At 49.3% G+C, this 21,661-nt stretch overlaps 1 protein-coding gene and 1 long non-coding RNA gene across 9 annotated transcripts; both read right to left on the bottom strand.

Annotated features, from left to right (window-relative positions):
* Positions 1 to 53: 53 nt before the first annotated feature.
* TMPRSS6 (transmembrane serine protease 6) lies at positions 54 to 21,118 on the bottom strand. Of its 8 annotated transcripts, none has more exons than XM_056340989.1 (18): positions 20,404 to 21,117; positions 18,654 to 18,810; positions 18,323 to 18,465; positions 18,061 to 18,128; positions 16,652 to 16,836; positions 13,867 to 13,908; positions 12,737 to 12,941; positions 12,246 to 12,382; positions 11,560 to 11,672; positions 11,238 to 11,347; positions 10,063 to 10,208; positions 9,018 to 9,116; positions 6,740 to 6,853; positions 6,296 to 6,442; positions 5,432 to 5,600; positions 3,279 to 3,550; positions 1,867 to 2,003; positions 54 to 1,166 (listed from the first exon to the last, which is right to left on the bottom strand). In XM_056340989.1, the coding sequence occupies exons 2-18, from the start codon at positions 18,799 to 18,801 to the stop codon at positions 1,008 to 1,010; spliced, it is 2,394 nt and encodes a 797-aa protein (XP_056196964.1). In that variant the 5' UTR covers positions 18,802 to 18,810; positions 20,404 to 21,117; the 3' UTR covers positions 54 to 1,007. The 8 variants fall into 8 exon arrangements, with proteins under 8 accessions (XP_056196964.1, XP_056196967.1, XP_056196966.1 ...); XM_056340992.1 differs by having other exon boundaries at positions 6,326 to 6,442; positions 20,404 to 21,116; XM_056340991.1 differs by lacking the exon at positions 20,404 to 21,117 and adding an exon at positions 20,305 to 20,374.
* On the bottom strand, positions 10,424 to 11,230 carry LOC130150256 (uncharacterized). Its single transcript, XR_008822169.1, has 2 exons — positions 10,567 to 11,230; positions 10,424 to 10,533 (listed from the first exon to the last, which is right to left on the bottom strand). It is a non-coding gene; the product is annotated as an uncharacterized LOC130150256 (long non-coding RNA).
* Positions 21,119 to 21,661: the final 543 nt, after the last annotated feature.

The following is a 21,661-nucleotide window of genomic DNA, read 5'->3' as shown; positions in this document are numbered from 1 at the left end:
AGATACAAACCCCAAGATAATTTTTAACAGAGTAAGGCAAACTAGAGCCAAAAAAGGCTTCAAATTAATTTTATTTCTAATTCCAGAGAGTGGCCCATTTTATACACACACACACACACATACACACACATATATATCTATTTTTAGTAAAAAACCCAAACCCATAGCAGTCACTGTTTAAGCACTGTGCCCTGAAGCCTTCTCCTTCACCTCCTGGATTATCTGAGTTAGGAGATGGAAGCAGCTGAGACACCCTCATGTTAAAGGTATTTGGAAGGGCTGAGGGACGGGATGGGAGGCTGCTCCAGTGTTTTTACACTGAGGGCCAGGGCCAGTCCCTGAGGAAAGTGCAGCAGCGGAGGCTGGGTGCTGCGCCAGCAGGGAGGCAGGACACGCGCCTGGGGGGTGTGATGCTGGTCTCATGCCTGGGAGTCAGTGAGACGTGAAGAGTTGCCTGGCTGAGCTGAACAACCCTGAACAGCACATGCCAGCTAAGAAAAGAAGCAATTAGGGAGATGGAAGAGGAGGAGTGATGGGAGGGGAAGGGGGAAGAAGGATAAGCAGCAGGAAGGAAGAGGGAAGCAGATTGATTTCACGGTTACTGAAATCTAACTACATCAGTCACATTTTCTTTCAGCAAATGTTCCAGCATAAGAGTGTGGCTGAATCACATGGTTCATGGAAAGTTCAACTCCCCTTGTTCCTTTCCTCAGAAATGAGCAATATGGGACCATTGCCGTGTGTCATGTTACCCCTGCCCCCAGATGTTTTGGATGGATGGCCTAAAAACATCTCGGGATCTCCCTGGGAAGCACTGACAGGGAAGAGGGTCTGCCTGCCTTTCTCTACAATCCCCACGGCAGGCTTTTTTTACCCTGCTCAGAAGACCATCCTGGGTCTGACAACATCCCACACAGAAACTCTCTTTCTCTGACAGGCAAGTAGGATTAGAAATAAGTGCCACGTGAGTGTAGGTCTGATGGGGAGAAGGCAGAGATGCACTTTTCTCAGCTCATGGTTTGGTTCATCCAGCCCAGCACTTGAGTGATCCTGGTGTATACTCCATAGTGATTTGGACGTGCGCATCCCATTCCCCAGCTGACCAAACCAGCCAGAAACCACCTGCCACTGGGTTCCTTGCAGGCCAGTGGACCTCCAGAATCACCCTAGAGAAAAGGAAAGAACAATGGGGTGATGGTGATCAACCAGCTTCTCCTGCTGAACGATTATACCAGCTCTGAGTCCCTCTGTATGCAGGTTCCTGTATCCCCTCAACTCATGCCTGGGACATCTGCAACACTTCTTGTATCTTAAGCAGATGTCAAAACCAGTCTCTAGTGCAAACATCTGACCCATTGTTGCATTCCTTCATCATGCAAATTCCTCCCCTCTAGCCGGGTCCCAAGAAGCTGACTGCTCTATTTTTCTTTATGCTCTGTGTGGCATTTCTAAACGTGTGGAGTGCAAGGAAGCTGGTGGAATTTAAGTGGATACCCGGAAGGATGAGAGACAGAGGAATTCCTTGAGATTGATAGTAATGAAGGAACAGACAGGTTACTGTGTGTGACGGATGCTGAATAGGCTGATGGGGTAAGACGCTTATGTAGACATGTGACTTGAAAGTGGGAGGTAAAGAGTGGACAATGGGCTGAAATGAGAAAAGAAGCTTAAATGTTTTTGGATCCTTCCTAAGGCAAAGGTGCTGGGAAGAAGTGGTCCTGAGGGCTGTGGTTGGCCACTTAGATCAGAGGAAGTGTTGGGGGATTCAGGCATTTTAAAGTCTTTTCACACTCATTTTAATTTATGGAGACTAGGGACACACCCCACCTCTGGTAGTCAACCCTGATCCCACAACTCCTCAGTCACCTGGCAGGCATCTTTCTTGCCCTTGTGGTACCCAGCACACAGCATCCTGGGAGAAATCATGTAGTGATAGGCCTCACTGCAGATGTCCTGCTGGATGAGCTGCACGTCCACCTTCTGCAGAACATTGCTGATGTGCCCTGAGGGGTAGAGCACCAAAAGTAGTGCAGGTAAGCAATGGTGGAGCTTCCCACCGTTTACCATGATCCCCCAGCCCATGCCCATCTCACTGCATGCTGAAAGCTGCCATCTGAATTCTGTTCTGCTCTCCACTGGCCTCACAGTCTCTGACTTTGCTAGCAGAGCACTTCATCTGCATGGAACAAGTAACATTCCCCTTCAGTCCCTTTTCCTACAGGAACATAGTGTGAGCACTTCAGCTTTTTGGGACAAGGGGGATTCTGGTTTGGGGAAACCTCTGGGATGTCAGAATTTTGGGTTTGATTCTCATTGACATGGATGTTAAGTCCTTCCAGTTAAGTGTGCAACCCAGGAGTGTCCAGTTCTGGATAGATACATTTAGGAAGCAGCTGGAGCAAGTGTGTGAGTGAGTGAAGGCACCCAGCTGACCTGGGTGAACACATCTATATTCCTGTGCCATGCACTACTAGAAAATGGCTTGTTTTGCTGGTCCTGTGGGGAGGGAACATGAAGGTTCCATACCTATGCAGCTAAACTCTTCCTGACAAAACAGAAGGGATTCATCCATACCACACCATGGGAACAGGTCTTGGCCCATGCTGTCCCCTAGTAGTGTGTGGGTCCTATGTGGTCAAAATGGTCAAATGGTCCCAGGGTGCATACTAATAATTACACAGTGTGATCCTCAGGGGACCCTGCACTGCTCCCATTGAATATACTGGTGTTGCTGGGGGGACCCAGGTCCTAGAGTCTTTTACATTGGGAAAATGTTGCTGCAGGGGCCACAAATGGGTGTCCCCATGAGATCCAGTCCCAGTTTGATGAAGAGCAGTGTTTCTATCTCAGCTCTTTCCATTCGGGCACTGTCTCTGGGGAATGACCCAACAGGATCCCACATGTCTATGTAAGCATAGGGTTGAGCTTTGAGACTGAGGCTGCTCCATGCTGTGACCATGGTTCAACAACGACTAGACAGACCCCTAATTCCTGAAGGGCTATTCTAGTTTTTGGATGAAGGAACACATGCTGTCCTCATACAGATTACCAGACTTTCATGCCTGCCTCTCCAAATGAGGTTTCAAAGCACTCAACAGGTAACTTTGGCCAACCTGTGACCCAAAATCAAAGGGTGTGAAGGTGATAATAAAAAAAATTCAAAAAGCATAATAACGCTTTGAGGTGAACAGAAGCCTAGTCAGCCTACCCCACATCTGAACCTATGTTTCCACCTTGGCTCTGCTACAATAGGCCACCAGCAAAGACCTTGCACCTACCACCTTCCTTGAGGGCTCCCCAGCCAGTGATCCAGCAATGACGACCAGGCTCAAAGAGGTGAGAAGGAGCAGGCAAGCAGATGGGCTGGATTAAGGGTGAGATGATCACAGGATGGTCCAGCTGGAGCAGGGCCACATCATAATCATGGCTGTCCTCCTCGTAATAAGGGTGGAGGAAGAGGCGGATCACCTTGAAGGACACCTCTGTGTGACTGGTGGCATTTTGCAAATATTTGCCCAAGTAAACAGTCCAGATGGAGGCAGAGGCCAGTCTGTAGGACACAGCAGAGAAGATAACTCATCACACGAACGGAAAAGGATGGGTGGAACCTGACTGTTTCTGTTGCAGTCTTTTGAGGAGTCCGATATGGATGATCAACTCCTTCAGTGGGGTGTCTTTTTTTATTTGGCTACTGATTTCAACAGACTAGGTGGGACATCTCTTTGATGCCTTGAACACGTGTACAGTGGGACTAACTTTGGGCAGACACTCATACACCCAGGCAACTCGCTCATATTTGCTTCTTATCCTTAGCAAAGCAGGCTAAAAAGTGTATGTAGATGAGGCAAGCAAGTGGGGCTGGTCATGTGCAAGTGACTATGACAGGACAGAGAGCAAGAGCTGAGCTGGTGAAGCAAAGCTGCAAGGAGGAGACATGGAGGTGCAAGCTCTGAGAAATTTCTAAGAGGGAGTGAAGTGAGAAAAGCAGCTCAGAAGTGAAGGCATTAAAAGGCATGACAGCCCTTTACAGAAACAGGGGCTAAAGCTGGGGACGGCCTAACAAGGTGACACCTCTGAGAAGAGAACAGCTAAGAGCTAACAGCCAGGGGAGACCCTGTCCCCAGCAGGAGGTTGAGGAGCAGAGAGGAGCTCACCCTAGGCCAGATCAGGAGGAAGCAGGAAGATGTCTGATTTTAGGCTCCGAGTCCTGCCTACCCTTTGCCTTACACATGCTGTTTTCTCCCACACTGCGCCTCTGGGTACAAAGAACTCCCTGGGCTGGTTTGACCATCTCTCTTGCTCCAAACTCCCCTTCAGGACCAATCTCTAGCCTATTGTGTGCACAGGCAGATGCCCATAGCACAGTCCACCCCAGGCTGCTGCTGTTCTTCTGCTCCTCTTTTCCCTTACTTCTTATCTCTCACACCACTTAGTTTCTCTCCCTGGCAGGTGCACACACATGCCATTTAACAGGGCTGTGCTGGCTCCATCCATCCTGCACTGGGACACTCCGGAATGGCCAAATCCAGCCCACATGGACCACTTGAAAGGCCTGCTTCCAGTACTGGGGGGCTTCCTTGCAGGGTTGTAGGACACAGGTAGGAGGAGCACGGCAGGAGCAAGGTGAGGTGAGAAGCGCAACTGCAAAGCAACCTCAGTCCTACCAAGGCTAGTGTCACCATACCGAGGATGACCAGCAGCTCCTCCTCCCCAAGCTCCATAGCATCAGGAGGGAAGGGCAGCTGGGGAAGTCCAGCAGTAGTAGCTTGGGAGGTGGGGGACCCCCACTGGCTCACTGGTAGAGAAAAAGTGGAGTTTGGAGGAGGTGGAGACTGGGTCTCAGGGTGCACATTCCTTCCCCGCCCAGCCCTGTCACCTAGCAGAGCTGTGGACCTTCCTCCCCCTCACTTCTTCCTAGCTTGAAAGAGTGAGTGAACCGCCGATTGGTATGTTACTGCTGCTGTTGTGGTATGTACACTGGTGGAAGGAACTAGGGGAGAGACTGTGCTTCCCCTGAAAGAGCACGCCCCAAGGGTGGGCAGCATGAGACCCAAACAGCATCCCCCATAGGTAATGTTATCCTGGCTCCATCCTAGCACATGCTGACACCTCCAAGGTTTTCACAGCATGGGGACAAGCCAGAGCCAAAGCAAAGGTGGAGGTGTGAAATGTCTTCCACTACCATTGCCCTCCCAAAGCTGCTCTGTGAATCTCAGCACTGCCCCTTTTTCCCTGCACGCACACCCAAATACTAGTGTGTGTATCCATACCCCTTTCTCCAGCTCCAAGCCACAGACAAGCATGGCACAGGTGCCAGATGAGAGGTGCAGCTGCCCCATGTCATCTTCACAAGCTGCATGATCCTCCCATCATGCATGACATGGAAAACAATGCAAATCCTCCTGTCAGGTACCCTCCCCTCTCCATTTACCTCTCATCCTGGAAGCAGTGCGCAGCTGAGACCACCCAGCGATCAGCAACGAGTGTTCCCCCACAAATGTGGCGTCCCCGAACTTGCAGGCTGGCCTGCCACGGCCATTCCCCTTCCACAGAATTCACACCACCCACAATCCTGCTGAGAGGGGCTTGCAGCCCACAGTCTGAGGAGAAGGAGACACAGCAGGTACTTCAGGGGAGGAAGGGAGCATAATATGCTGTGCCTGCCCTTCATTTCCTACTTAATTGACTGAAGAGTTTGACTTCTAATCCCTTGCCTAACCCAGCCAGCAGATGCTTCATTTACTGTCCAGGACAGGTCTAGTGCGCGCTCCCTCCCAGTGGTGCCCCCGCTGATGCCTGCACAGCCTCAGCCCACCTCCGGCTGCAGCCTGGGGATGCTTTGGAGCAGCACGCTGTCTGTGCTACCTGCTGTGCTGCTGGGGAACCCTTGCAGTCATTTCCTTTCACTCCCCACCAAGGGTCCAGAAAAAACAAGCAGGGAAATCAGAACACAAGCTCTCTCCCTGCCTGTGATCATGCAGTCATGGGTGATTTCACTGGAGCTTTGTAGGATAGCGTTACTTCACACACACCAGCATAGTGGTCCAACAGGCAGCCTGGGGTTAGGACCTGGCCTGTGAGACATGTCTACCTGGCCTGAAGGAGATGGGGAGCAGCTGTCCAAAGAGTAAGCGCCTGCTTACAGCTCAGCACAGAGCTGGCTCATTGCTGCTGCCACTGCTGCTGTGGGGCTGGGGTAGGGAGAAGGTGATGGAACGATGGAGGGTGGGTGCTTATGCTGGGGTGGTGGGGGGAAAAAGGGATGACTTGCAGCTACGTGGCATCCTGAACCTGCCTGGATGATGTGTGACTGAGTGTTCCTCACCACAACGCTTCTCATCGGAGAGGTCATTGCAGTCTGCAGTGGTGTCACACAGGGGGTTGGGTTTCTTCACACAGGTCCCATCTTCACAGCGATAGGTGAAAGGACCGCAGGGGACCCCTGCAAAGAGGAAGGGGAGCCAAGGCTGAGGGATGTAGAGGCTGAGGTTGTAGATGCAGCCTGAAGTCCTTTGAGTGGAGGGAAAAAGGCAACAGAGAGCTTGGGGGAGCTCCATAAATGATGACGGGGAATTTCCTGAGCATGCTTGGTTAGCTACAAACAGAGCAAATGTGGACAGGTTGGGCACATTGACCCCTAGCTGGTGCCCTTAGCTCACGAGAGGGAAGTATGCTACTGACAGCCCTGGCTCGAGTGTAGGGGAAGGTATTTGTCAGCCCAGCATTGTCCCCTCCCTACCTTCACTGCACTGCTCCTCATCGCTCCCGTTGGTGCAGTCCAGCTGCTGGTCGCACACCCTGCTGAACTCGATGCAAGTGCTGTCCTCGTGGCACTGGAACTTTGCAGGACACACTGTGTGGGAGGGAAGCGCCCAGGAATTGGGCACAAAAGACAAGACATCAGGTGTGAGATCAGGCTCCCAACTGCACCAGTAAGCTCTGCAACCTCTTCCCTGACCTCATGAGGTGTTCTTAAGGCCAGCTGCAGTCTAGTGAGCTGTGAGTCTTTGCCTGCACCCTGTCTTACACTTTGCTGATGCTGGCTTAACTTTCCTGGATTTCTTGGCTTGGCCTCAGACCTGCCTCATCACCATGGACTTGCCTTGATGTCACTGGACTCTTGGTTGACCCCAGATTGCCATCAGCAGACCTGATCTGCTTGCCTTGTTCAGGTTCTGTAGGACTGCATTCTCTCTGGTAAGGTCACTGTTCTTCCTGCCCTGACGTCACCTTCAGCTCATGGATCACCTTCCCTTACAGAGCAGCTGCTCTCCTTGCTCGTGGGTAGGTGAGTCCTGGACAATAATGGATTCTTCAGTGTCCATGAGCTCTGATAGCTGCTCAGGATGGAGATGGGCCTAAGGTGCCTACCCATCATGGAGTCTGACTTCTGATTATACATTTTCATAGCAGGAACTTGTTCTGTGTTTGTGTGTATCTATGTACAGTACCAAACATGATGGGCCAGTACCTCCCAGGCATTTTCTTACTGCAATGGCTGTAATTTTTTCAGTAATTAGCATGAGGCTTCCAGATAGCTAAAGGCAGATGAAGGTCTGAGGCAATGTGAACACTGATTTTAAAGACAGGGACTGTTGCATACAGACACGGAGAAATAAGCAGAGATGCAACAGCGGCAAGAGTGCAAGAAAGGAAAGAAATCACAAAGTTTCTATTTTCTTTTTCAAAAATAAAGGGATGTTGGAAAACACTGAGGAACAAAAATGCATTTTGTTCACTGTGGTCTGTGTTAACCTGTGGAACTGAGTGATACACGATATCCCTGGGGTCAAGATGATAACAAGATTCAAGAAAGAATTAGTTATTCATAAGGATGCATATGTATCCGTGTCTACATGAGGGAAGCAAGCAAGCCCTGATGTCAGACAGCTGGATGATTGGACAGAGTGCACTGTCGGCAAGACTGCAGTCAATACAAAACCCAACACTGGCAATGCTGTGAGAGCTCTCACATTTCCAGAACTGAGTTAAAACTTCCTTGAGAAAGATTTCTCCTTCCTCCCCCCCTCCCTCCCTCCCTCCCTCCCTCCCTTCCTTCCTTCCTTCCTTCCTTCCTTCCTTCCTTCCTTCCTTCCTTCCTTCCTTCCTTCCTTCCTTCCTTCCTTCCTTCCTTCCTCCCTCCCTTCCTTCCTTCCTTCCTTCCTTCCTTCCTTCCTTCCTTCCTTCCTTCCTTCTGCTTTTCTATAACTGCCTTTAAATCTTTCAGAATTGGCCACTGTCTCCAGTGGTTCAGGGAACTTTCTGTCTGTGAAAAAACAGCTGTAGGGGACAACTAATGAAGAATTAGTGGTGGCAGCGATGTGATGAGCCCCCCACCCCCCACCAGAGATGGGAGAATGGATGAATTAGGTGTCATGCCTGAGCCTGAATAGCTGTTTCTATGAGAATGGGGCTTTGCAGGAGTCCTGGGATGCTGGGGATGGTGTCCGCATCAGCACTAACTGCTGTTGGCACGATGGCTGATCTAGGACTTGGATGCTCCCAAAATGGGTCGAAATATATGGGTAAGGCTCTCTACAGATCAAGTGTCACAAATGGCCTGGGGGGGAAAGGGAGAGAGCAGGGCAGCGGGTGGGTTTGGGGAGGTGTGGGCAGGGTGGGAGGGTTGGAGGAGGATGCTGAGAGGTATGACAGCAGAGGGGGCTGTGGCCCAGGGCTGAGCCGGATTGTCGTGCCTGGGTAGGGGCAAAGCAGGGCAAGATGGGGGACAGCCTGGGCAGGGGGCTTCTTGCAGGCTGCCTGGAGCCCTCGGTGCATGGGTACTAGGGTGTTGTCCCAGGAAGGCTGTGCTGTGCACAGGAGCAAGAAGTCTTGCTGTTCCTTCCCGAGTAGGCTTAAGCCATACAGCAGTGGGGATGAGGCTTTTAAGCTTCTAGAGGGAGGTACGAGGCTGTACCTAGGCTAACTGAATCCGTACCATCTCTGTCTTCCCTTGAAGGAGCAAGGGGCTGCGTGCTGCTGAGACCAGGGACCAGCAGGGAGAAGAAATCACTCACCACAATTTCTCTCATCCAGCCCGTTGGGGCAATCTTTGATCCCATCGCAGGCTGGGACGCACAAGCCGTTCACCAAACACAAGAACTCCCCAGGACAGGCTGTGAAACCACCAAAGAGTAGTTAGTCACCAGTGACTGGAAATGTTCTTGCACCAGAGCCCTGTGGTTTGAAAATGGAGTGTGGAGCTGCACACCTTCCTGACTGCATATGTGCTGCAGCAGTGTGCTGTGGCACTTGCTGTGCTCCCCAAAACCTGCCACGTCATCTGCTCTGAACAAGGGCAAATGGAGCCAGCCTATGCACCAGAGAAAGGAGGGCTTTTCCCCGCTTCCCATTGTACCAATGGGCAAGAGCCAGGACAACCACCGCCTGGTATGCTGTATGTCTGGTTTAACAGTGTTTCAGGACTCCTAATGCTGCAGGAAAGCTGAAACAGGTTCTTTGGAATTATTATTAAAACTTGGTTGGGGCCTTGAAAGGTTGGTGTTAGACACGTGTTGGCAGGTGCGTGTATTCAGGGGTTGGTGTGCGTTACAGGCGCCTTTAGGAGTGAGATGGAGAAACCTTGGAAAGACAGACTGTGGGTGTGCATTTGCATATGTGCATATGTGCATATGTGTATTTATGTATGTTTTCATTTGTCTCTCGCTTGCATGGATTCCAAGGTGAGCAGGAAACAGCTCTAAGAGCTCTTGTAATTGAAATAAAAGTCACTTCAAGCTGGAGGTGGTATCTCATTGAATTCTCAAGAGCAGTCCATGATGTGGGCATTGGGGTGGGACTGTAGACAACTCTCTGACCTGGTGTTTTGGTGCATGGATGCTCTGGCAACATGTGGCCACATGTGCAGAAGCAGCTTTACATGTAAATGCCTCTTCTTTTTGAGACATCAGTGGTGTGTGCATCACTGATTTGTGAACACGTGCCTGATAGGCAGATGGCACCTAGGGCTCACGGGACATGTCATGTGTTTCTTCTAATACAAGCCAAGTGCACAGGGGCTGCTACCCAGCTACTAAGGAGCAGGGAGGAGCCTGAACTTACAGTCAGATTGGTTGTACAGGCTGTAAGCTGCCTGTACGCCAGGGCCGGTTAAGGAGATCTGTGAGGTGAAGGTGATGGTAATGTCAACAGAGGACGTGACTGGGATCCGCTCAGCGTAGGCTTGCAGGGTCCGCAGGCCACACAATCTGAGGAGCAAACACAGGTGGGGTGTCTTGGGCAGGGAGGAAGGAGAAGACAACAAAGTGGGGCAAGGGGTCTCTGTGGGAAGGGGGACACACAGACTGGGTGTGGGGGGAAGCCAGGAAGGCAAAATACCTTCAACATGGCATGAGACCCAGAGTTCAGAGTGACCCTACTATCTTTGGACATTTCCCACTTTCTGGGCAAGGGCACAAAGCAATTCCATTCTTACGTTTATCTTCCATGTCGTAGAAACTGCGGTGCTGACAGTTTAAGAGAGGATGTCAGGGAGAGGAGAAGTGGAAATCCTAAGCAAGGGGAACAGAGCTTCTGGATCAGATACTCCAGAGGAGAAGAAGTTACCCCCCACAGGAGCAGTGGAGAGAAAGTTAATGAGATGGGCTGGGGGAAGTCTTGGATGGAAAGGGGCAATTTTGCAGTAAGTGGGAGAAAAACAAAAGCCATAGGTCTAACCATCTCAGAGCCTGCTTTGAGGAGGTGGGAGCCCAGCATCTCCCAGTCCTTTGTGCCTGGGGAGGGGTGGGCTGCAGCCCCAGCTGTGTATGGATGCTAATTTTGAGAAGTCTTGCAGGGGGAAGTGGCTGTAGTCAAAGCAGGAGGATATGGAGCTAGGCGGAAGATCTGTATGGAGGTGGATGCAAGGCAATGGCACACACAGATAATATTGCAGAGGTGGTGACAGGCAGATTTGCAAACACAGGAGACGTGGGAGGACACCAAGGTTACACAGACAAGAGAAAACTAGGAAGCCTGATGCAAACAGCAAGACAGAGAAGGCAGGCTGGTGGCTCAAAGCAAATTTGTAAGAAATGTGCTCATTGAGAAGCCTGTGAATAAGAGAAGTTAAAAAAGTAGAAAAACAAGAGGCACCAGCACAAACTGTGGCCACTGAGTGTGGTGATAGGCTCTCCTTCCTCAGACCCGGTGGCTGAAGTGAGCAGGGAACATACAGAGATTCAATCCCAGTTTAATCCCAAGTGTTTAGTAAGAGAAATCAGGACCCCAGCACACACCTTCTGTTCTGAATTATCCACTGGCCTTGGGTACAGGGCAGGTCGTGCGTCTGTCTGCTGAGTGCGTAGGCATCGAACCACAGGGTGACCCCATAGTCAAGAGATGGGACCTGCAGGCAAGGGGGTCCAGAGCAGACTGTAGATGGATCCTATGAATGCTGCAGCCCACTCATATGACAGAAATGAGCAGGGCAGGTGTGAAGGGGAGAGACGCTGATTCACACATTGCAGGCCAGAGCACTGGTTGTATTCCCCGCCTAATGCGGGGAGTGCCGCACGGGTTTCAGGGATGGGGTGGATGCTCTTGTGAGAGCTGGCTTACCGTCATGTGCCAAGTGCACTGCGTGTTGGGTGAGTAGTAACTGGGGTAGTGTGGGGTGCCAATCTTTCCCTGCAGCTCCAGGCCCTCCTGCAGAGTTATATTCACTTCGCAGGCTGTAAATACAGATGTTCAAAGCTCTGCTACCTGGCAGCCGAACCCATTGGACTCATGCCATTTACTCATCCCATTGCAAGAAGGCAGAAATGGGGCTTCAAGACCTGATGCTAAAGGTGACTAGGACATTCCACCATTCCCCTTCAAGGGGCCATTTCTACTTGGCAAGACTTTTAGCCTCCTCCTCTTGTCCAGAGAAGGGTAATGGTAACGTATATTGCTGTCTTAGATTCTTATGTTGAATTGACATTTATCTGCAAGTGCATCTGGACACGATGTCCAGGCCAAACCTGGTCTGTCCATGCATGAGAGCTTGGCCTTCTCTTAAAGTATCACAATCACTCATTCTGCTTGCCAGAGCCAGGGCTGTAAAGACTCGAGCCAGATGCTGATGTATGAGTCCAGGTGAGAGAGCAACATCTAACCTGCTTTTTACTGATCACCTCTACCCTTGCAATCTAGAGTGAATTCTGCCCCTAATGGGGATGGAGTACCTCTAGAAGTTGTGATGTTGTAGGAGATAACCTGTGTCCTTCCTGTATCTATGGCCACCCTCCTCTAGCCTTTCTCACCTTCAAGGGGCACTGCCTGCACTGAGAGGATAAAGGGGTCATAGTAGCTGTACATGGCTTTCTTCCACACAACGGACATGACAGGGCCAGATGAAAGGATTTCCACGACGGGCTCCTGCCGGCTGCAGCCATAGATCCTCAGAGGAAAAAGATAAAAAGATGGGAGTGAAGCAAGCAACAAACTAATGGAAGAGAAGAACGAGAAAGAGACAATGGAGGTCTGTGTTATCCTCAGCACATGCCTGCTGTGAGGCACTAACTCAATCAAATAAAAGACCAGCAGAGAGACAGCTCATGCTGCTGTAATCTCTCAGGCTGCATGGCTGGCTTTGTGATATCCCACATCAGTGACTTTAGATGATCAGCAAGAGGCAGGTTCTGCATCAAAGAGAATTTCCTCTGATGTAGTCTAACACCTTCCCCTGCTGTGGTGTGTTGTGCCATCCTGCACGGCTTCCCTGTGGTGCGTGCCCTGCTCAGGAGCTACCTACGAGGTGATGAGGTGTTTCTCTAGTGGCCCAGCTGCGTCATACATGGCCAGGCGGTCCCTGCAGTCTGGGAGAGTCCACTCCAGGCGTAGCTTGATCATATAGCCCTTGAGGCCGTGGAGGTGCCAGAGACAACTGGAGGCCAGGTAGTCAGGGCCCTCCAGCCTTAGAACATCATCCTCTTGGACGTAGCTGTACCTGTAGCAACCTGGATCCGAGGGAAAGATAGAGGGCTTTAAACCTCAGGGTGATGTGAATGGATGCAAAGGGGGACTTAGGGGTGGTTGTAAGGGAAATAGTGTGAGCTCTATTTCAGGGTAAGGCTGACTCATCCCAGTGATCTCAGTTTACTTTTACATATGTTGTGGTGGCACTGGTCCCCTCATACTGTTGCCCCAGTTTCTTTCTATAAGAAAGCCTCTTCCTTGGTTAAGCTAGTGTTACCTCAGGCTTTAAATATCAGCACAGCACAGTTATCTTCCTCTGGCTTTATTTTCTTTTTCACCTCTTTCTCCTCTCATCCTCATATTCTTCCCAGCTTTACATCCCCCTCATCTGATTTCCAGGTTTCAGCAGGCTTCCAGACCAGGATTTTTGAGTAAAAGTCAGTTTAAAGGTAAGTTTCTAATAGCATATCTAATGCAAGCTGCCAGCCACAGCACTTACAACACTGCCTGAAATTACTAGAAGCATCTTCAAACAACACTAAGACAACAGAGTCCAAAATGACGGACAGCACATCCTGTGCAGAGCCATGTAGGAACCCACCCACCCCACTCAGCAGTTTCATGGGGCCTGGAAATAGCACTGTTGTACCAGTACACCAAGCTATTTGACAGGACTCATTAGGACAGGGACAAGACTAAGGTGGCTGCGCTGCCCCTGGGAGCTGGTGTCTCTGCACAGTGTTGTGCTACTGGGGCAGAGGTGTCAGAATGCTCGGAGCCATTCAACACATAGCTGCATCATGTAGTTTGGATCTGGCCAAGCAGCAGCACTGATGCTCCCTTGCTACTGTTCTCATCTCCCCTTCCCAGGACTTACAACTCCAGGAAGCCAACAAGCTTTCCGTCCCCTGTAAAAATCCCTCCCATAAAGTCACAAACTCAAAAAGAAAGGAAAAGATAGCCTACCCAGAGTGGATTTCAGCACTACTATGTCTTTCACACTGGATTCTGTTAGAAAGAAAATATATAAAGGAAGATAAACAAAAAGATAAACTGGTAGTGTCTGAATGCTAGCATGGCAGGTGAGGGCTCCCTCCCTTCATATGTAAGTGACTCACAATTTTGGCATGGGACATCCTCCAGGCACTTCTCTGTCTGCTCTCAGGGACTTGTTTCAGTCATGCCTTCCCCACCTCATCTCTCTGGGAAATCTCTCTAGCCTTTGCTCCGAATCCAACAGCCCCAATTCGTGCTTTCCAGCCCACCATGGGCTTCTCTGCCTTTTTTCTTTGCCTGTTTTCATGTGCCTCTTCCCCTTCCCAGGAGGGCTGGGCATTGCTTCAGGCAGCCATTCCCTTCCTCTGCCAGCCAATCCTACTTCCCAGTGCCTTCACCACCTGCTGACCCTTTCCCTGTTCTCCCAGTTTTATACATACACACACACACACACACACACACACACATATATAGATATAATCCTCACTCCCTCACTGCAAAGTTTGGGAGTTACTGAGGGTGGGGAAAGAGGTCTTTTGATGATCACTGTTTGATGAGCTACTCAGCATACTTAGAGTCCACCTCTGGAGAAGGGAGATATGGAGAAAACCACCAGCAAAGACCATAAATCTGTGGAAAAGAGAGTCACAGGGTGCACAACACTTTTAGGAGAGCTGGGCTTTGCTCCAGCCTCCCAGCTGAACTGGAACTGGTCAGAGATCAGGTGCTGCTGGGAGTAATTGCCAAAATAAAAGACACCATGAGGTCAGTTGGGTGTGAGAATTGTTATTGGGGGCTTGCCTAGGTCAAGGCTTTTGGTCTTCTGTAGGTCCTAAGCAGAGTTTGCAATTCTGTGGGGAGAGTGGAGCAGTTTTGTCATAGGAAAAACAGATGTTGTGGAAAGACAATCCTGTAGGCATAAGGCAGGCTCCTAGAGAAGCTCATGTGCTGTAGGGAAGGATGTGTGCTGAGCTGGTGTTAAGTACTCTTTTATCTGAAGGTAATAAAACTGACTTTCTGTGAGGAGGAGGAATCCCTGAAACTCGCTGGGGGAAAGGGGGAGCCAGTGTCCTGGGCTGAGTGTAGCAGTTAGTAAAAACAAAGCACTGGAGAGGCTGGAGAGGTTCCTGTGCTGGTCCATGGTTTGCAGCTCTGTGTCTTAAGGCAGGCTGCAGCCAGACTTAGTGTTTAGAGCTAAGCAGGTCAGCAAATGAGTCTGTCAGAAAGCAATGATGTGCTAATGACTTGCTATTAGCTATCTATTTTTTCCCTCCAGTTTTACAGAGCAAATGAAGGCAGAGGTTAAGCCACTGGCTTGAGGTCACCCTGGCCGAGCAGTAGAAGAGGTTTCTGGCTCAGTTGCTAAACTGTGCTTCTGACCGGAGAGGGAGGCAGAAAGGACTAGGGAAATCAGAAGGAGCTGGAGAAACTACAGAGGGTGTGTTAATGCCAAAATAGAAGTGTGGTCTGCTGAAATGAATAAAACAGTGAAACAGATGTGAAGGGAATAAGAAGTAACTGGGAGCAGCCAAAAGAATAGCACCATCACTTGTGTTTATGAGTTACATTATGAAGTGAGTAAAGAAAGGGGAAATGCTAGATGGGCTGACTTGGAAGCATTCAGCATATTATCTTATGGTATCTTTCTTAAGTTTATTTAAACTGACTGAGCATAAGGTCTGGTCTGCTGGAAAAAAGTTGTAAGTAGAAGTGACTGATGGTAACTGGAGGAGGAGATGTCTTTATGAGATGCTAACGCAGCTTAGGAACAAGATCCTAACATGGTGGTCTAGATAAAGGAGAAAAAATAATTTTGAGGGAATCAAATTTTCTTTGGGGACATCAAAATATGACACCCAAAACAAAACAATTAAGAAGTGGAGGGAAAAATTAAAATATGGATGGGATATATTAACGTAAGATTCACCTTAGATAAATGCAAGACAACAAATCTGGGGAAAAAGGCTTGGGAATGTAACATTTTGTGGGAAGAAGAAACTTGGAAATGAGAGTCCCAAAGGGAGAGAAGAAACACAACGTATTTTAAAACCTCTGAGGTTTGGGGCTCTGTAAGAGGGATCAGCTCAGGCTAAGAAGTTAAGTCCCATTGCAAACACCAAACACAAATTCCATTGGACTTGGATGAATTTAATATAGTCAGGTCCCTAGTTCTTTATCTAACACCTATTTTAAAGAAGTCCTGTAGGGATGGCTTTTTAAACAGGCTGTGATCTTCACTGTGGGCAACAATAAATAAACCTTAAAATTATATGTCAAGAACCAAAGTGGCAACAGTGCTTTGTGTCAGAGAAAGATGAGTGGTGACTCAGCTACATTGCCTTTGGTCTTCTCTCAATCAAGTAGCCTGGAATAATCTCCCAAAGGAAAGTAGGCCTAATTGCTTGTTATTTTTGAGCTGAGCTGATCAAAGTCATGACCTGTGTAAGATCTTACTCCACAGAGGCCAAAACTGATGTGAGAAAAAAAAAATTACCTAGCTGGTCATGGTCAGCTGTATCTCCAATAATCTTTAATCCTTCAAAGGAAGGATGCTTTTTTTGTCAGATTTCAGTTGTCCTTTATCAGGAAGAAATACATGTATCTCCTGATCCTCACTTTCCCCCTATCCTCTTCAGGTTTCCTTTATCCTCTTCAGTAGTGACTTCTGGTTTTTTCTCCTAACCTCCTTTCAGCAACTTATAAATCTTGGAGCATTTCTGACTGCTCATGACACAGCTGAGCAGCTGGTACTTACCCAGCAGAACCAGTGAGTCTGGGTTGACCCTGTACTCCATCTGGTAGGACAGGCTGCCCGAGCTGTTGAAGCTGGTGGAGAGCTCTTGATGGAGCGTTGTGTTTACCCTTTCAGCAGTCACCTCCTTCTGCTGACTCTCAGGGATTTGGAGGGCAAACCAGAAGAAGAAGGTCAGAGCACCCTCCCTAACAGAGAAATAGCATGTTAAATATCCTCTCTCTTCTTCTCCAGAATCACTGGAGAGACAAAGCCCAGAGATTAACCTCCCCCTGTTTTTCCACAAATCAGACATATCTGTGCAGGCTTCCCAGCTTGCTGCTGTGACCCAGAAGAACCACTCTGAGTGGGGCAGGAGAGCTGCTATGTCCATGGTGCTGCTTAACGTTCTGTCCTTTGGGAGAGGAAGACATTTTACGCCATCTGTCTTTAGTAATGACCATAGGTGGTCAAATTACTGTGATAATTAATCAAGGCTGGTCTAATGAGTAGTCTCATTTCAGGTAGAAATGACCTTTGGTTACTACTGACCAGGGGTTAAAAAGAAACACTCAAGACTTCATTGTCTCACCTCCCAGTGGTGACAAGTGGATGATTTATGACTCAGTACCTTACCACAAGCCATTAATGCTGGGCAGGCTCAAGCTGCAGGAGGCTGTGACTGGGAAAGCTCTGTTCAACCAGCTGGCAGAGAAAATTGGCTGGGGGAGGGGGAAGAGATGTTGAAACAAACCTTTGTTCAGTAAAAGGCTAGAGGAAGAATTGCAAGTGAAACTTTTCTTTTCCCAGTTGAAAATCGAGTTACATCACAATTGGAATTTTGCTTAGTTGAAGGAAAAATTTAGAGGTGTAGTTTTCCATGGAAAAAAAATCAGAAGCAAATTTATATATCAGTTTGGAAGTTATTCCTGCTTTCCTGATCTACTGTGATGACCTGAAAAGCTGTAGTCCCACATCTTCCCATTTCACTGTTACCCTATTCCCAGGTGGACCATACTTCTTGGCTGGAATACCTTTTCTGGCCTCTCCCTTTTGGTGCCTAGGATCAGGCCATAAAATCACTTTATTGAATTAGACAAATTAATTTCCAGATGCTTAGTTTCTGCTGGGAATGCCAAGCCCAGGGGTGGGTTTTTTTCAGATCTTCCTAGTGATTTTTTTTCTCTTGAACTTTTGCCTCTGAAAATTTCTCCGTTTTGGTTATTTATTATGACTTCAGATGAACATGAACATCAAAATAGCCCCAGCCCTGTCATGCTGGAACCATTCTGGATCTGGACTGCCCAGCCCAGCCTAGAACTCATGGTGGGGACTGCAGCAGTTTGTCATGGCCAGAATTCAGTGAAACCAGAGTACAATCGACTGGAAGCTTTCACACACAAACAAGCAAATGTGCTGTGGGTGCTACTCACCCAAAGGCATACACTGTGCTCGAGTTGTAATATCGACCCAGCTCTGTGGCACGAATCAGTTCCTTCAGCTGCAATGAGAATGTTGTCTGATAACTATTGTGCAATGTTACAGTGGCAAAGGAACTAAGGCCAACTCTGTGTTTCACCCTTCTAGCTGTACAGACCCACCAAGACTGTCTCTTGGAGGAGGGTACCGGACCCCTTCCTCTTTCTACTCACTGAACTCCCTCAAGGCCAGCTCTGGTCATGAAATTGCCCTCACCATCTTCTGGAGCTTAGCTGACTCCAACCAAAAGGCTCTGGACTCCACCTGCCCAAGGTCCGGGGAGTATTGGCGGTTGAGAACCTGGAGGCTGCCACAGTAGAACTGCAGGATGGCCGGTTCCAGGTGCCATGGTCTGTAGTCTGCCAACAGAAGACACTACTGGATTATCTTGCTGATAAGGTAGAGATAGGGGTAGGAGAGAGGGGTTTACCCGTATATATGAGTCTGTAAAGATCACCCAGAGTCACTACTATGCTTTACGCTCAGCATTGCCTTGACTACACCCCACCCACCTCCTGCATGGGGACAAAACGTGTTGAATTTTTACCTAGGAAATACCAGGTTGCTGCAGCAGCTCCAGCCAGCAAAAGAAAGGCTATCCCAAGGGGCACATAGCGAAGGCAGTCACGTGAGTTAATCTCTGATTTGTCCTTTGAGAGGGAGCTGGCATCTTCCTCCTGTTCCTCAGTCTCCATCAGGTATATCTAGTGACACAGCACACCATGGTCAGGCTGGGTTTTCTGCTTCCCTTTACATCTTCTCCGGGGGTGCTATGCCATGAGATCTATAGTCTCAACAGATCTGTGTGCTGACTATCAAAGACTTTGCTCAGTGTGAATGTGAGTAAAACTCCTAATTCGGTGGGAGGCAGGCCTCCAGGACAGTGTCCTGTCCGTGCCTCCTGGTAATCCCTTAATTTTCAAAGGTATTTGCTGGGTTTTGCTTCTGCCAAAACCACCAATGAGTACAATAACGAATTTCTCTGGAGACAAATGTGTGGTCCTCCCCCGCTGAGAATTATTTAAAACCTGGTATTTTATTGACCTAGAAATCAATGCAAAAGGAAATTCGTGCCCTCAAATGCACACAGAAGTTGCACAAACCAGTCACAGCCTGGAAGCCTGAAGCTGCACTTTGCTTGCTGTGCCATTTTGCTCTCAGTCCCTAAAAGTGAGCCAACCTTGCCATTCTCACCAGGCTGTCTCAGGGCTAAGCCCATGCTGACACTGACTCACCAGCTGAGCTAGCGAGGAAAGAGCACCTGAGTAACACCCAGCCCTCCACCACATTCTGCTTGTGCCAGGAGACACCTTCTGTCTTCCTTTGCCCCTCATCTCCCTCAGGCTGCTTCTTTTTCTTTCTCCCCTTCCGTCAGCCCCAGACTCTGAGGGTAAGAAATGCCATCGCCCAAGAGAACCATGTTAATCTTCATTATCTCACCTGCCTTCCTTCTCCTTTCCTCTGCTATCGCCCCCAAAGGCTTCCTGTGTTTCTGCGGCTGGCAAGGGATGTGAATGCATTCGTGTGGGAGGGCACAGAGGTCTTGGGGAATGCCAGTGCCCTGTCTACGTGTCTGTGAGTTGTCTTTGTGCCCCGTGGTGCGTATGAGCGTGGGGGCATGAGTGCATGGGAGGGACTTGCTGCAGATGTGAGAAGAGATGGTTGGCCTCACGCACATTTTAGCCTGCACGGATGCCATGGAATGTTCCCACGATAAGGATGAGTGGGCTTCTTCGTCTCCTTGCTTTCCCCTAGTTACTGAGTGCCAAGCCCTCTAGGCTGCCTTCCAACATGGGAACACACTTGTGGAACGTAAGCACCAAATAACTCACTTTAAACCCAGCTTGGTGAACATCAGCACTCGGACAATCAGCTGCACATCTGCTTCCTCTAATACACCCTTCCAGAGAGGTACATGGTACAAACAGGCCCAGCAAAGGCTGCCCTCCCTTGCTTCTCATGGGTCACCTTTCTGGGCAAGCCCTGGTGAGGATCTCCTCCTCAGCGAACCAAGCTGGGTGGAGCAGGAGAGCAAGGGCAATTCTCTGCTATCACAGTATCCCTTCAGAAACAGCGGGCACAAGCAAAGAACCACAGATGGAGGGGTGGGGGGGAGGAGGGCAGGAAGCAACAGCAGCAGAACCACTTTGTTAGATTTGGTGATAGGCACCGGGGTTTCCCCAGAGCTGCAGACCTACCTTTGAAGCCTGCTACTGCCTGTGAGGCCTGGCCCATACCCCTATGCAAGACAGCTTACACACACATGGAATGGGGGAGAAAGGAGGACATCTATTTACCCAAGCTCAAGGTCTCCTCAGCGATCAATAACCTGATGCCATGTCCCTTCAGCTCGGCCTTTGTCCTGCACCGTCCTGCCACGATGGGTCAGTGCACCCTGTACAATGTTTTTTTCTTTTCCAAAATGGAGTTTTTGGAGGCTTGCAGGGCAAGAAGATCTGCAGTCTGAGCAGGTCAAGCCTGAAGAATGTCAGGGTAGAGCAGGAGCACCTCCAGCTGTGCAGAGACAAGCAACCCAGAAGGCTGGTGCGGATAGCTTATGTTGTCCTCCTTGGGGGACAGGGAGTTGCTGAGCAACTGCTGTATTTCTTAGCTATCCTCCTTGGTCCCATTGGAGGGAGAGGCAAAATGCAGGGTGTGTGCTTCCTAGCACAAAGATGAAGCAGATGCTGGCTGGCAGGTGTAGAACACTTGAAGGAGGGAAGACAGGAGTAGCCAGCGGGTCCAGTTATCACAGTGGTCTTGCAGATGAAAGCACAGCACGATGTCTCTCAATCCCCACCAACAAGACTGCCTCTGGTCTTCTTGCACTTCTTGCTGCCCAGTCTCCTGACGCTGGGCTCCCTGCACGCTGTTGCACTGCTGCTCCCTCCTCCCTGCAACATCTGCTTTTCTTCTAGCCCCAGGTCCTCCTCACCTACCTTGCCTGCACTACCTTCTGCTTACAGCCCTGCAGCTCTGTACGTGCCCCTTTGTTTTTCATGAAAAACAACCGCACTCCAACTAGAGAAGAGTAAATAGAGTTATTCTGTCAACAAATGGGTGGAGGAGATGGGAACATGGACGACTCTTGACCTGGGGCTGAGCTCCAGCCAGTGGCATTGACCTGGGGCTGAGCTCATTTGGGCTCATTTTGGCAGCTGGGCAGGGATAGCTGTTTCCAGCTTTGCCACTGGTTCAGGTTTAGTCTGGGACTGCATAAAGAGCAAAAGCCATTGATGTAGTTGCCTCATGATGGATTTTAGTAGATAAACATTAAATGTGGATGAAAAGCTGCAGTGTTTGACTGGGAATGTGGCAGTGTGCTTATCTTAATTCATTGCTGTATGTATGGGAAACTGAGGCATGCAATGTAAGAAATGCTTCCAGAAAGGCTCAAGAGATTTAAGACAGCAGATTTTGATTTTAGAAGTTACGTTGAGCCAAAATTTCCCCAGATAACTGAGGACTAGCTGCATCTTTAGGCATATCTGTATTCATACATAGCATTCCCAAGGTTACATATGAAGGCTTGCCACAGTGGGTCAGAAACCAGCT

Source organism: Falco biarmicus, chromosome 5, assembly GCF_023638135.1.
Source record: "Falco biarmicus isolate bFalBia1 chromosome 5, bFalBia1.pri, whole genome shotgun sequence".
Classification (NCBI taxonomy): Eukaryota; Metazoa; Chordata; class Aves; order Falconiformes; family Falconidae; genus Falco; species Falco biarmicus.
The sequence above is the reverse complement of the archived record's forward strand: the minus strand, read 5'-3'. Positions and strand labels throughout refer to the sequence as shown.